Below are 15,720 nucleotides of genomic sequence, written 5' to 3'. Positions count from 1 at the left end.
GACTTTCCAGGGCTAGGCAGAGTTGTATCTGTGCATCTGTCCCTCTGCAGGATGTATTTGTGCTCACCAAGACTGATCCTCTGTCTTCTCTGAGACTTCAGCCAGCAGACAGCTCTCATGTAAACATTATTAACTGTTCTTACCAATGTCTGTGTTAAGAGCACCTTGGCCAAAGCAGCACCTATTTGTGTGTGTTTCATTAGGGACATTCAGACTGTTAAAGAAGCCAGATCTTTCCATAGGGGGCTACTTAACAGGAGAGCAAATATTTTATACCAATAAATACTATAAGAGATGGAAATATTCCCATTGCATACTCCTTAAGTATACTTGCTCTGTTCCTGGAGGATGGGCTTGTCAGAGGCTAAATCCTTAGCCTTCCCATCCAGTGGTAACACAGGCAGGGGGCTATCTAGAAATAACAGCAACAGAGGACAGTGGATGTCACATCATAGGTTTTCTTTAATTTGTGTAATGCATCCAAAAGACACAGAAAGGGATCTAACAAAACCACAAGATAAAATTTAAAAACACAGTATATTTTCTGTTACACCATCCTTGCCTGGTACTAATTTATCTCAGCTTCACACACCCAGGCATCAGGGACATGCTGCCCTGGACACTGTTCTGCTCTTTGTCACAGCAGAAAACTTTCTACAACGCCATCCCTGGTCTTGTGACATGGAAGAGAAAGTCAGCACCTGCTTTTTCCCTCTGACATCCAACACTTCCTCTCCAACACGCAATTCAGAAAACATATTTTGGTGAACTGCTTCATGTCTTCTGACATCAGGAGATCTATCTAGAGCAACATGGTTACTGTGGCTCACAGTAACAATGCTAGTCCAAGTCCCTGAGAGAGTCTAGGAGTACAGAGGTGTTTTATTATGAGTAACCATTTAAGTCCTCAAAGTATTGTAAATATTTTTAAATTGTATTTTAATGAACGTAATTAACTTTATTGTAGATTATTTCAGCCTCAGGGGGAATTTAATTAGCATATTTTATGTTTTCCTATTTATAAAATTATAGTATTTTGCTTTAAATAAGGATATCTCTTTATGGTTTCCCTGCTGTGTCACATGCAAAATATCTTACAGGGACAGAAGGAAAACATGTTGGGTTTAATATAAAACCAGTCCATTTTCTGGTAGAGATACGTAATGGAAAAATGAGATAAAATAAATAGCATTTAACAAACATTTCCGTTTCCCACAGATCCATTTTCTATTACTATCTGACAATATTTTTTCTGTTGCTCTTCCTTGAAAGACTCTTTGACCTTTTTCCTTTTCAGTCCCCCATCCCTGAAAGATACAGAAAAGAAACAGTCTTAAACTCACTTCAGGGTCAAGGCAGGAAAACATTACTATATTTAGACTATGTAGTCTAAGCAGTTCCTACTCTTAATGTTGACTTTTGTAAGACAATGCTAAGTGATTTATTACTGCCAACTTACCACACAACAGTGTCCTTCTTTTAACTCAGCATTTGACAGGAAAGTAATTAATTTTCACCTAATACTGCCTGCTGTCTAGATCCACCTGTCAGCTGTTTCTCTCTACCTACTACATTATTCTAATTATTCTAATGGAATTATTCAAGTAATAAAGTAATATTTTCTGAATCAGAGTCAGTAAGGCTGATGGACTACAGTGCAAACAAAGCAAGTTTTAAAGAATTCCATGCTAATGTTTCAGAATACAGAACACCTAAATATGCTTTAAACCCAATTCCAGAGATGTTGCTTCTTACCAAGGAAGCACAGATATTCCTGCCTGAGCAGCGATGACAGCCTTGACTCTGTCAGCAAAGTGAACAGCATCTTCTTCTTCCTGAAAAAAAAAAATTAATTAATTGCTTTACAACATAGACATTATCTCTGTGCCTCACCTAAAGAGATAGATTTTGTCAGACAGCAGGCACAGGAGTTTGTACAAGACCCACAGGCCAAATATGACCTGCAGGGCAGTTCCAGCTGATCCTGGTTTGCCACTACTTGGTGGCAAAAAGAACTAAATGGAGGCTCTTTGGTTTCTGGGGCAATCTCAAACAACACACAGCCTGAGGTCCCAGGTCTGGGCAGAGTAGGGGATGCATCCCACATAAATCCATGCTCACTTAAGACTATAGCGTCGCTTCCTGTTCTTTGTCCATTAAGTTATCAACAAAGATTCACAAACACCTTGTGCAGTAACACAGACATCCTTCCAGACATTTCACAAGCACTTTCAAAGCATACAGAAGCGTAAGAACCTCTTTGACCATTGGTGGCAGGTACCACACATTGCAGACAATAGCCCAGCTGGTCAACACATTAAAAGCATAGGTCATCATGGAATGCTTTGTGCTGTTCCAGAAGGCATCTCCAAAGCGGGGGTCATACTGGAAGACAAGAAGAATAAGCTGCCTTGGTTTAAATCACATGAGCTGCTTTTTTTTTTTAGCCACAAAGTCACAGTTCAACTTATTAAATAAGGGGCAAATCTAATCACACCTCCTGAAAGTATCAGTAAATTCAGAGTAAAGTTCCAACATTCATTACAAGTTTCTAACAGTTAACTTTTACAAGCAATGCAGGACCCTAAACTATGAAAGACCTGTTGAAACACAACTATAGCAAAAGATTTATTCAAAAGGTAAAAACTTGTCATCTACAGATACGCTGACCACAAAGGTTTCCTTGAAAATGCTCACACCAGTTTTAACAACTTCGGGCAAAGTTATAGTTCCAGAAAAAGTAACTAATGTTTCCAGATCTAGAGTGACCTGGCTGAAGGTACCAGAAAGACTTGGAAGTGCCAAGAAAACTGCCTTTATCCCCAAAGCACACAAGAGCCAGGAGCCTATGATAGAAATTACGTGTTTCCCATACTGCTTAAAACCACAAAACGTTTCGGTGTCTCAGGGCTTATTCAGTACTTTTTTCACACCGAACATACCCCTTTTCAAAGCTTACACACGAACAGCTTCTCTGACATGAGAAGCTTTTGTAAACAATCCTTCCATGTTTGGAAAACTGCAGTTACAGTACCTTGATTGCTACTGGATGGATGGTTCCTCCTACCTCAAAGCTTCCCTTCTTAAACATCATTACAGATGTGTTGTTAATGCAGGTACCTGGTCAGAATTAAGACAGGTGAAAGGCTTAATCCACTCTGAGAAAAGCATCAGGAAATGCATCCTAAACGGTCTTAAGGAGACTTAGTTGCTAAAGGAAAAAGTAAGCTTTAGTTCTGGAACATAATCCCAGAGTATGTCTTCATTATGTTATATGCTAAAGCAAATAAACTGTCATAAAACTGCTGTAAAATACTAGGACATGTCTTTTAATATCTCACCAGAGCTAATTAATTCTACAAACTAAAAACAAACACCTCACTTGTAAAGACTGGGTATAATAAACTGCACTCAATGGCAAGAAGTGAGAAGAGCAATAAAATCAATACAGTTGTTTCCTACCTTCTGGGAAAATTAAAATGGGTAACTTGGCCTTATCTGCAATGTGTTCTCTAATTCTGTGGAGAGAAAACAAAACTTCAGTGTATACTTCATATTTATGTTTGTCTAAGAATCTAGACATCCATTACTTCTCACATAGGACAAGTAAAGCCCTTGCCCAATTGCCCTTTGCCAGTCAGTTGCCTCAGCTGGAATATCTGCTGGTTTCAGGCCTTTATCTCAGTATCTCTTGCTAATAAAAAAAGTAGGTTTTCTACAAAGTTGTATGAAGTTTCATTTTACCATTTCAACCAAAGATTACTGGTACTTGAAGCATGTGAAAATAACTTCCCAGATTCCAACTATGAATGCAGACAAACTTTTCTTTAGACTGAAATACATTCCAAATTTCTGGTTTTCATGCCTTTTAGGTTCACAACATCAGTTTTATGTGCATCTAATGATTCTCCACATTTAATTAAGTGACAGGTCACTATCTTACTACATTTGCTGCATCACTTAAAACCACAAGTATCACCATTAAGCAGATTACTGACACCAAAATCTGTCATTTTCCAGAACAATTGTCTTTCCTACAACTCAAGAGCATGGAGCTCCTCTCCATCTGCATTAAAGAACAAAATCAAAACACCATATATCACAAAAAAAAAAAAAAAATGACAACTGATGACAAAAAATGACAACACTGAGGACAAATTACCAGACCTGACCAGACAATGAAGCAGACACCTCACTACCTTACTTTTTCCTCACCAGGTGACGGTCTTTCATTTCCGAGCGTTCAAACAAGACATGCTGAGAGGTTTGCATGCAGGATTTTTGAATAAGTCCCATAAGCCCTCCATGTACCTGGCCAACCTTGTAAGCCCAAAAGAAACTTGTTACAAAGCAAACACACATACACACTTAAATTATTAAATTCTAAATACAGATGCAACCATTTCTAAGCTTACTGACAAATTATACCAATCCCCTTGGTCATAACTGTGCACACACCTGCCTGCATCTGGTTTTTCGCAGTCCAGAATGAGAGTTTGGATGCTGTCAAATCCCAATCTTTCTAGCAGGAAGTTTATCCTCTTACCCAACACTACATCTATGGGCATCTCAACATTATGGATATTTACCAACTGTCTTGTTCATACCAAGGAATAGCATCCATCACTGGCCAGGATTAGGACATCCAATGGAGATGTGTGGTTGGCTACACAGATGCCTCCTTTCTGTGGTTTGTTTTCCCTGCAATGACAACCATAAAAGTAATTAGTTAATGTTTATCCTCCAGACTTCAGGCCCCATCAGGTGGCAAACACTGAAAAATATCTAAGCGTCTGAAGGCAGTACTACGTCACCTACACACACCCTACCAATGCACAACAGGAAACACAGTAGGCAGACAGAATCTGGGTGATAATTGTACCACCACCAAGTACCCAGGCTGTAATGGAATAAGAACCCTGCTCCAAAACTTGAGACATTAAATACTGCAAGAAACAAATTCCAGACTAACAAGGGCAGGGTGGCATCACTCACCTGTTATGGAAATGAACAAGGCCACTCAGACATCGGATACCCAAGGTGGCACATACCATCTGGACCTGGTTGCTCAGCCAACCTTTAACTCTAAAAGAAACGAAGCCATAGAGAGATTCCTAGTTCTATGGAGTCATACACAGGACAATGCAATATAAACTCTCTGAATTATCCCCAACTGCTGTTACTACAAAGACCATACTAAGGCTCACACTGCATGTCTGCTTTCAGATGCCATTGCCATGAAACTCTCTCACAGCACTCTCTAAGTTTACAGGAGAGAAAAAGTCACTCCATGATAGTCCACATCAGTCCTCTGGACTCCAGCAAAGTGTTCCAACTACTACTTCAAATGCTTAACGAAATACAGAAGAAATTGAAAGAGCCCTCAGCAAACACCTACCTGCCATTTGGAAACTGTCCCACTACTGTAGTGGCCAACACCAGCAACAGGATGCTGAAAACAGACAAGCAGATGCTGCAAAGTAAAATAATCTTAATTAAACTCCAAGAAGCAAAACTGGAGGAGTAAACAAGAAGGTATTTTTATTTGGCCCACTGATCCACTTCATAATGCTTCCTTCCAGCATTAATAGCATCTAACTAGCAACAAACCATTAGCTAAGTAGCACACAAACCACTTAATCCATCTTTGCTGGATTTTAAAAACAAATTAATTACTAATAAAACATATGGAACATGGGAAATCTACATTTTTTAAGGGATATTTGAGTTTAGATGGCTTCTTGGAAAGGTCATGCCAGGTTCTCCTTCCTGCACTAGCCAATAACATATTATTTCACAACTTCTGTAAAAAGTACCATGAAAAATGATCCCAACCAATGCTGTCTGGCTCACCGGAAAGGCAGCAGGAGGCAATACCGAAATAGGATGCCAGTGACCCACACAGCAGCCAGTTTCCAGCTGGTATGGTGCAGGTTAGCATTGGTTCTGCTGAGCAGGTTCCAGGACAGCAGCTCCTCGGAGGAGAACCGTTGAGTGACTTCATCTTCTGCAACTGCCTCACAGCCCTTCTTGGAGAAGTACATGACATCAGCAAGGCTGAAACATCCTCGGCATCGGCCAGCAACCTCCTCTTCCATGGGGGTCTCATCTCTCTGGATGATCCCTGCATGAGGAAATGAGCCTTCCTTCCACACGGTGAAATGAACAATATGGATTCCAAAGAGAGTAAAATACATGTGCTTTTTAGAAGTAGCTCTCCTCCTACTCAAGCATCATAATGGCATTGCTATGCCTCATCTATGTACTGACAGTTCATTCCACAAGTCACTTCTGTAATCCTACACCATACAACCCCCCCCTAAATTGCTGAGGAAGGAGAAAAGGATTCAGATCAAGCCACAAATAAAACCTTGAGTACAACACCTACTTCATTGTTGTTTACCAAACAACAGAGGTACTCACACCTAGAAATGTCACCAATACACTGCCAAGATGGCAGATCCCTCCTGGTGCCCTGACTCAAATTCAGGCAGTGTTTGTATGATTGTTGTTCTGGCTGCTGTTGATTCGTTTTATTGTTTCCCAGCTGTAGCAAACACTTTCCTCTGGCATTTTTTTTCTTGAACCTTCTATTTTCCCCCATCCCTTCTTCTTTAAGAGTCACTTCACTACCAAGAGACTTGAAGGTGCCTAGATTTCACCCCCAGACATACACAGCATTACACAAATACATTGTGCAGGAATAATGACAGCACATTCATGCTCTGCTATTTGTAAAGTTATACCCCATAGGACAGCCACACAGCAAGTCTCACATGTTTGTTGAGGTCACTCTCAGACCAGATTCTTATCTGGCTGGTTACAGTGACTAAAGTTGTCTTGATTCATACCAGCTAACACTTGGCTTTTCTGTTTGCCACCCTGCCTTTGTTGTTTGTTTTTGGGTTTGGTGGTTTTTTTGGGGTTTTTTTTGAGGGGGTGGATTGGATGACATTAAATATGCATTGTAAAAATACACTTCATTTATCTGGATCAACCTACTTCCCCCCTAATCAGAATCACAAAACTTTCCTCCATCTGCACTTCAGTAAAACCTTCAACACCCAAGAAATCATCAGACCAGAAAATTATTAGCTGACAAACCAAGCAGTCTATGTGACTAATGATTAAAAATGGCACTACAAGAAAAGGATTACTATGAGAACTTAACCCCCTCCCCTTTAGTCAAAGAAGAAAGGAAAAACAGTTGGGGGAAGAATTTATTTGGATTTTATCCTCATGCCTAGAGAAGAGTGCAAATTGTAACTGTGATCCATGGGATGCTGTAACTCTTCTACTTGAGAGACTGGCTTTTTTGCATGCTAGGAGTTACAAGAAGCAAAAGATAACCATGCAGAGCCATGTCAAGCACAAAGAACACTCATTCCTCCCAATCCTGTAATGAGACAGCTGATGGAGCCAGAAAGCACAAACTACTTATGCAAACAGGGACAGCTTCCCACAGGCTTATCAGCAATGTCTTTCGATACCCACACTAGTGTCTAACTCCTTTTATTCACATGACTTAATCATTCAGAGATTCTCTTGTTTATAACATGTTTTTGTAGGTTTGTAACTTCAACAGATATTTGCCCATCAAACTCCTTTCTAAGTAAGTAATCTAAGTAAGATTGTTAAATAGTTGCCTTTTTACAAGATAAATAGTGCTGTGTCCCCTTCATCCAGAGATCTTACCAGTGGAGATTAAATTTTCAAGTGCCAGCGCCTTCTGCTTTTTTACTCCCTCCTCAATCTGCAGGGTGGCCCACTGTTCCCAAAACAAGAAAAGTAGATGTTGATGGTTTTCATTTCATCATTTCCAGACATTCTGTAATTACCTCAGGTCTGAGCCTCTTTTACCCCTGCCAGGTCTAAGATTTTCATTTTTCAAATTCAGCCCAAAGGCTGTCCCGCACACCTCCCGTTTCATTTGTTACACGGACTACCTTTTGCCATTTCCAGGAAAAAATGGTTTGGCTCAAACTGCTTTTCAGGACACAGGCAGCTGGTTTTTTCTGCGGGTCCAACAAGTTACTGAGCTACCTATGAGACTCTAAGAGATCCAGTGTGCCCAAAACTCTCTCTTCTCCAGTTAGCTTCAGGCAGTAGGATTATGCAAAATAATATCACTGACATTAGAGACATGCCAGAAAAATAGATCTAAAAAATGGATTTGAAAGAATAAAAGAGATTACCTCATTTTGAGGGCATTCAAGTGACCCCTGCTGACAGAAAACAGAGGTGGCAACATTTTTATCTATAATATTTCAGAAAGTAGCAGCTTTGATAATGAGCTTTCACCCTTCCCTGTATTCATCTTTTTGAGCTCAACCAAGTTTCTCCTCCTTGTGTAGAGCATCATAAAACTCTCCATTAGCAAAATCAAGTATAAAAATATGCCTAATTTTTGAAAATTTCCTAGTTTTGAATGTTTTCATCGTACATCCATAGACATACACATAGTAGTTCTCCTAAGTACTAAATCTGCCCGTATTTATGTCAAGGTACCTGCCCCAACAAAGGGCACAGGATGCTTGAGCATAGGCTCTGCTCATTATTAAAGGCTCAGTGACCCACTCAGTTTATGCCTTCACCTACTATTAAGGGTTCCCATATACAACAGATAAGGATAATCCATTTGCTTCATATAAACTCTTGCTAAACAGTGTATTTCCCTCTAACTGACATGTGCAGCCATACAAGTCACCACAAAGCTGATCTCAAATAGTCTTCGTTCATTACAACATGTCTCATGTGCAAACACCAACCAGTTTTTTGCCACCCTTAAGTTTTGCATGCTCTCTACCAGCTCTTCCAGTAGCTATTAAAGTTAATTCAGTAACGAAATGGACACTTTGCCATGACATAATTGGGATATTTTACTTAACCTTAGCTGACCTTTTTTTTTAACCAGTCATCATAAAAGAAAAGAAAAAAGTGAAAGCAGAATAGGCTTTTATGCGGTATTTTAAACTCCATGCAAACCATCTTTGAAAACACCATAAAGCAAACAACCCCCCCAAAAAAGAAATTTAAAAACCTACACCACAGACCTTCATCTTGTCTATACTTCCCAATTATTCTCCTGAAAAGGTCAACAGGTACATCATCTCTCTCAACCTTTTGCAACACATGGAGAGTTATTCAGAATTGTGGAGCCAGGGGATGTCATGAAAACAGCAGCCCACACACTGAGAAATGAAAGAACATACAGAACAGGTACAGGAATGTTGCAAAATAGAGTAAAGGCAGACATGGCAAATTTAACCTCTTTACAAAATACTGCTGGTCCTCATGCCTTCCCCAACATCCTTTAGGATAGTTGCATGGTATGAGGGAGGAAAAAACATAAAAATTACTGAGACTGACAAATAAAGCCTTCTGCCTTAGTCTCTGCTTTTCTGTCTCCTGCCTACCACCCTTATCTTGCCTATCGTTGTCCTCCTACATAAAAAAAGCACCTGTCACCTGGCCCGCACTGCCAGAAATGAGGTTGTTCATACTGTTCTGAAGGATTTGGAATAGCTCCAGGAGGCTGGCTTTTGATTCCCACATAGAAAAAGGGTGATAATCACAGACCAAGCTGACTCCAAAAATACACGTTAGCTAATCTAAATGAGCAAGACAAGTCAAAACCAACAAAAATTTATAAAGCTTACTAGTAGATTATAAAATCTTGTCTCCTAGCACAAAAAGGGTGAGGCAAAAGTGGCAGACTGTAACTAAATAGTCAAAGCTACAAAGGCAGTGGCCAAGGAAGATGAGGAAGAGTTTTCAAAGTCTGAAGAGCTACACAAGGCTCATTAGCTTGGAAAAGAGCTGGCTGAGATGGGTTAAGAGAGACATCTACAAAGCCTGGACTGGCACAGAACAGGTGTTTAAGGAACAGTTATCCATTTCCCCTTCTACTACTAGAACTGAGATTTACCATGGGAAAGCTCTGGGCAGAGCAAGGAAAAGGCAATATATTTCCACAAACCAATGTGGGACACAAAATTCTCCTAACTTGTGGCTTGTCATGGGAGGCTGAAGCACAAGCAGTGAGGAGGGAATACAGCTGAACAGTCACCCAGGTCTTAGGCTCTCAGTCAAGCCACTGAATTGACACCTGTCAAAGCCATCTCTCTGGGTCAAACGCTGGACTAGTTAACTCTGGAGTAGCTACTGTGTTGTTCTGCATTTGGTAGCATCTGTATGTATAATTTGTTTTCAAAAATGAAATAAGGCTTCATGATCACCTTTGTATTGCACAGTATTGAGACAGAGCTGTCACGCTGGTCTTTGTTGCAAAACAGTAATGAAAGGATGTTTTAAATACCTTACAAAAAAAACACAGATGTTGCAACTAACCCAGAATTTAAGTATTAAATGTAGCAACTTCATTCCTACATTTGCTGACTGAATGAGAACTCAGGTGTTGTGCTTTCCTCACTCCTGTTTCTGAAGTGATGAGGACACAGGAGTCCAAACATCCAACAGTTGATCCCAGCTGGAATACTGAAGACTTGACAGCATAACTCCAACAATCCATTTGTTTGAGCTTCCTGTAATTACATTCTAAACAAAATAAGGGTGCCCAATACTTCATTATATTAATTACTGTCTTCACAGGACAGGACATGAAATACAATTTGGAATGTTCATTTCTTGCAGTCTCATTTCTTGCAGGATTTTTCCTCCCTTTTCCCCTTTAAGTACAGCTCAGTACTCCATTTTTCCATACTATGCAGTAATTCAGTTTTGCCTCTCTTCCCATATTTTACTACCTCTTCTCCCATATTCTCACAAAAGGTTTTTCTAATCACTCATTACATGAACTTTTCTCAATCTTTTCCTCAAGTGTGACACAGGCTTTGGAGCAATTCTTCTATGCAAAGTCTTCCACTACAATGGCAAAGAGAAGGCTGGTAGGTTTTCAGCACAAACTAAAATCACCATCTAAGATCAAGCACTTGTGACCTCTTCATCCAACAGTCCTTTCTGCCTGGCCTCATTTCCCCTTGCCCATCACAAACATGAACCCAAATCAAATGCTGTGAGTGTTACACTCAGTGTCACACTCTGTGTCTGAGAGGATGTGACTGTCCACCCTCAGACTGTGAAAAGGACTCAAATCTCCCGGCTCCTCTGTAAGGGCTGATTAAATGGGTTGAGAAAGGCTTTTTTTGGGACAAAAGCACAGGTACACTTTGTTTGGGTTTTGATGGAGAGGCCAGCTAAGGATAACCATGTATTTAAAAGCACAGCAGTGCAATTTTTCACCAGCTGAAGTGTCTGCAACATCTGCCATACTCCAGTAGGAGTTTACAGTATATGAGCTACCTCCGCGTACAAGTGAGCTCTCAATTCAAAAGCTACTCACAATTTTTAGGTGGGTAATTTCTTCTTCTCAAGAAGCAACAATGCTCCAATTTCATACAGAAGTTCAGATCTCATAAAATTCCAGAATATTTCTTGGCAAGTAGAGCTGCAGCTATTTAACATGTTTCTTTGACTCTTCACAGGGCTGTGACAGCATGGTGTAGATTTCCTCCTAGCAAATGCATTTTCTTTTGCAACAGCTGGAATAACATCCCATGTACAGCTTTGTTACTATTCTCAACAAACCCCAGTATGGACAAAGCTCAGAGAAAAGACATTATTTACAAAAAAAAGTTCACAAGCATATGTGAAAGAACAACCCTCAAAAAACCCAAACCACATTCACCTTTACCATTTCCAGAAATATTTGAAGGATCAGTTAAGGGTAATAATAATAATTATGGGCTAACAGATATGCAATTGAGAAATTACTGTATTGGAGATCCTTTGCTATTATATTATCCATATGTCCTCAAACCCTCCCCCCCCAAAAAAAAAAAACCAGCCACAAAAAGTACCTGCAAACAAAAACAGTCACTCCATGTTTTCAAACCTTGAATCTTACTTTTATAAAATGATTTCTTTTCTTTCCAAAATAACAAGAACCTAGATTCCTTGACAGAAAAGCAGCAGAGGGTAAAAATTATTTCCATACATGATTACATCTTTCCCATTTGATCCATTCACAGTGCTAAAACACTTCTGTGAAGTCAAGAGAACAAAGTGACTTATCTCATCATATGCCACCATTACTCTTTGCTTGGTAATAGATCTGAAAACTTGAGTTTTAATCTAAAACACCTTTTTTGCTCCCAAAAAATTCAGTAAGGTCTACAGATGGGCTTTCTTTGAAAACACAACTTTAAAAAATAATTTTTGACTTTGAAGTCCTTGATTTTAGTCTCCACTCTTCTATTTTTCTCAAGTTGCCAAACACAGAGGAAAATAAGACATGCTTTCCCTCTGCTCAGCTGTAAGCAACTGATACAAAGTTTTCCCAGGTGAGAAGTTTTCTATTCATTTTGCTGGTCTACATAACAGACTAAATCAAATGCAACACAGCGGAGAGACCAGTCATAGTGCTCAAGGTCGGATTTTTGCTGAAGCATCAGGCAGTTGTTAGGCACTTCTATATAGTCAGTAATGTGTTAATACATGACTAAGCATCTTCAATATTTCCAGCTCAGCTATCCGGGAAGGCATCGTGTTTCACCATTCCAGATGACAACAGGAACCACGGATGGTCTCTGTGCATTATCCCATTAGCAATATCACAGGAGGACAACACCACAGCTGGAAACCAGTCAACACTTCTCCAGGCTTTCAATATCAGGTTTTTCATACCTCAAACAAGCCTGCTTTAAAGATGACTTAACCCAAGCTGCAATTTTGGCCATATTCTTGTGGATGAGCCTCAGGACTCCAAGAATAGGCTCAGCAATTCCATGCTCAAGCTTTAACCCAGCATCTCCCAATCCTACCCTTTCTTCCAAAGAGCCCAGTAGGCAGCCGAAACACAAGCAAAGGGGACCTAACTTTCCTTCCATCTTTTCTCCCTCCCATTTCCCTCCCAAGACAGCTCTCAGTTACTCTTGTGGCACAATGAGAAGCACTTAACAATACTTCAAAGAAAACTGTTGGAATTAATTGTAAGATGAAAACAGGGGAAACTCCTTTTTTGCCCACAGGACAATTAGGGAACAACTTTGAACAAAAAAACAAAACGAGCCAGCCTAAACATCAGTGCATGGAGCTGTACTGTTCCCGTTATTAGCTGCTGTGGCAACAGGGAGAAAGACACCAAAGGCTGATCACACAACAATTAATTTATCCTCCACATTGTGAGCACAGAATTATCATGCTCATAACCTGTTATGAAAACTGTGGAGAGAAAAACACTTAATGTGCTTTATGAAAGAGAAGTGCCTTCCTACATAAAACACACACTGATCAGGACAAATGTCTCTCAAACTTGGGAAATGCACAGGGAAAAAAATACAGAAATTATTTTGATGCCCACCAACTCCAGCAGCAAAGCTGTCCAAAGACAGGTTTGATATGAGAGTAGCTCTTAATTAGGGTACGAATAAGAATTTAATTAGCATACCACTGGCTGATTAAAATGTTTCACATATAAAGACCAATACTGCATTCAGCCACCACAGGCAGTCATTCCCCACTGACATCAGTATCTGAAAAAAATAAGTAATCCCTAATTTTTGCAGTCATGTGCACTATGGTAAATGATGTTCGTACAGCTGAAGACAGATACTGCCCAAGAGCTCTTAATTGGTATTAAAACAAATAAAACAGACAACCTCCCCCAAACCCACAAACAAACAAACACCCCCCAAACAACAGCAACAAAAAAGAATTATAAGAAGAATAAAAGTATTGGCAAGGTAAGATGGTCATGATATTAATTGTATCACACTGTTACAGATGTTCTACTGCAAAACAGATAACTCCAACAGCTTAATAATAATAGCAACAATAATAGTAACATGTTTTCTGCCACAAGTAGAAAGTATATTCACAGAAAGCAGGTTTATGCCAGAAGCACAAAGCTAATCTACTGGAAAATGGAAATGCTTTACTGTTCAGTATGATGAATTCGCAGCACCTACTTCTGGCTAATGATGGATATCAAAAGTCAAACTTGAAAAACTAAATGGGATTCTGGCTTATTAAAAGCCCCAGAAACCTTTTACTGATAGAAGCAGGATCAGGATCTTAGCTATGATCTGTTTATCTCTAGAAAAGTTACACTTTAAGAAGGTTGCACACAGATTCCTTTAAGTCTTGTACAGCAGAACTTGTAACTGCAGGATCCCCCAGATCAGATTTGTAAGTGGGAGAAGCAAACACACAGAATCAGTGTTCTTACCTGGAATATTAATCTCATGCAATTAAAACAATCCAAATAAAACCACTGGAACTTATATACATCTAAAATATACGTTTTTATTACTTACCAACTCCCATAAACTACAAGATCTTTTTCTTTATACTTGACTTGTCATGAGTATTCTACTTCCATGAAGCATTCTAACCAGCATGAACTAGAAGAAAATATCATGGAATCTCTACTTTAACCCTGAGAAACCTCAAACCAGTAGCAGATTATAAGCCAGGACATGACTTGGTAGCATTACAGACACCCCTCAAAAGATTTTCACAAAAAGTAAAGCTGCGAACAACACATCTAAGTTAATGGATTTTTTTCTGCTTACTTTTATGGCATTTCTATCAAATGTACAGATTTTAATTTTTTTATTAAACATGTCCTGTAGCAAACACATACCTTTTGAACCCACTTCTCAACTTACCTCTAACATTTTAATTACAATTTTCACATAGAAATGAGAAATCCCCAGTGACACTCGAAACATCGAAGGCAACAAAACTAATGCCACAAACAAAATCATCCAGATAGACAAAATCTTGCCTTCTGCAAGGCCATGGCCTTTTCTATTTTCTTCCATATTTGCTCCTCCAAAATGCCAACCAGCTGCCTTTCTGAGAATATATGCTCATCTGTAGTGGAGAATCCAGCAAGCTTCAAGAGACAAAGCCAAATAAAAATTACACATTCTCAGAGCCAAAGCTGTCTCTAGGAGTAAAGGCTGTTGCTCACTGAAGACTGACACTACTGATACTTTCAATGATAAGGTGATTTCTACCCTTTGTCCCGCCCTAACTCCACCCACTTCCTTGTAATTGATAAGCATTTACTCACCAGGGGAGAAGAAAGAAAAAACATGATAAGTAATAATATATGTTAGATAATTAGATGCTGCCAATAAGGAACCCTGTCAATGTGACAACTAGTTTTCACAAGGTGTCCTGCCAATAAATTACAATACAGAACTAGGTGGGTGTGTTTTTCTGACTGCCTAAAATCTTCTCTTCTAAATCTTATTAATACACATGAAGCATTTATCCAGCTGACGTTTGCACAAATTTGTGACTTATTCAGTCAGATTTTCTATTTCATGGTGAGATAACTGTCTTGATTTGGTATTCAAACAAATGAATGAAACTCAAGCTTGAGTTGCAAGTCAGGGCTTATTTTATTTTATTTTATTTAACACCTGTGAAATGAAGATGCAAGTTTCAGCAGGCAAGGATTGACAAGACAATAAACCCGCTCCCTCCACTGCTATATCAGAAATTAGTCAAAAAGCCTGTATTATACGGTTACAAAATACACTGCGGTGAAGTAACAAGCCATCTATTTTTGCACCTATTCAACTACAGAATTGAAATGCAATAGGTAATCCCGTTTCTCCTTCTACCCTATCAAATTTCTATAATTTAATCCAGTATTTTTTAGAAGAGACCCAGCTCAGCCCCTTG

At 39.3% G+C, this 15,720-nt stretch overlaps 1 protein-coding gene across 1 annotated transcript; it reads right to left on the bottom strand.

The window, feature by feature from the left end:
* Positions 1-912: 912 nt before the first annotated feature.
* Positions 913-14,846, bottom strand: LOC309573110 (glycerol-3-phosphate acyltransferase 3-like; the record flags this gene model as incomplete). The annotated part of the gene is made up of 12 exons (XM_082281793.1): positions 913-1,307; positions 1,756-1,835; positions 2,257-2,385; positions 3,035-3,120; positions 3,463-3,518; positions 4,205-4,320; positions 4,608-4,701; positions 4,996-5,085; positions 5,399-5,473; positions 5,854-6,124; positions 7,696-7,768; positions 14,691-14,846. 12 exons carry the CDS (start codon positions 14,844-14,846, stop codon positions 1,193-1,195), a joined length of 1,341 nt encoding a protein of 446 aa, XP_082137919.1. The 3' UTR covers positions 913-1,192.
* Between the last annotated feature and the right edge of the window lie 874 nt (positions 14,847-15,720).

This window comes from Coloeus monedula (assembly GCF_965178545.1).
Source record: "Coloeus monedula genome assembly, chromosome: 5".
Taxonomy (NCBI): Eukaryota; Metazoa; Chordata; class Aves; order Passeriformes; family Corvidae; genus Coloeus; species Coloeus monedula.
The sequence above is the reverse complement of the archived record's forward strand: the minus strand, read 5'-3'. Positions and strand labels throughout refer to the sequence as shown.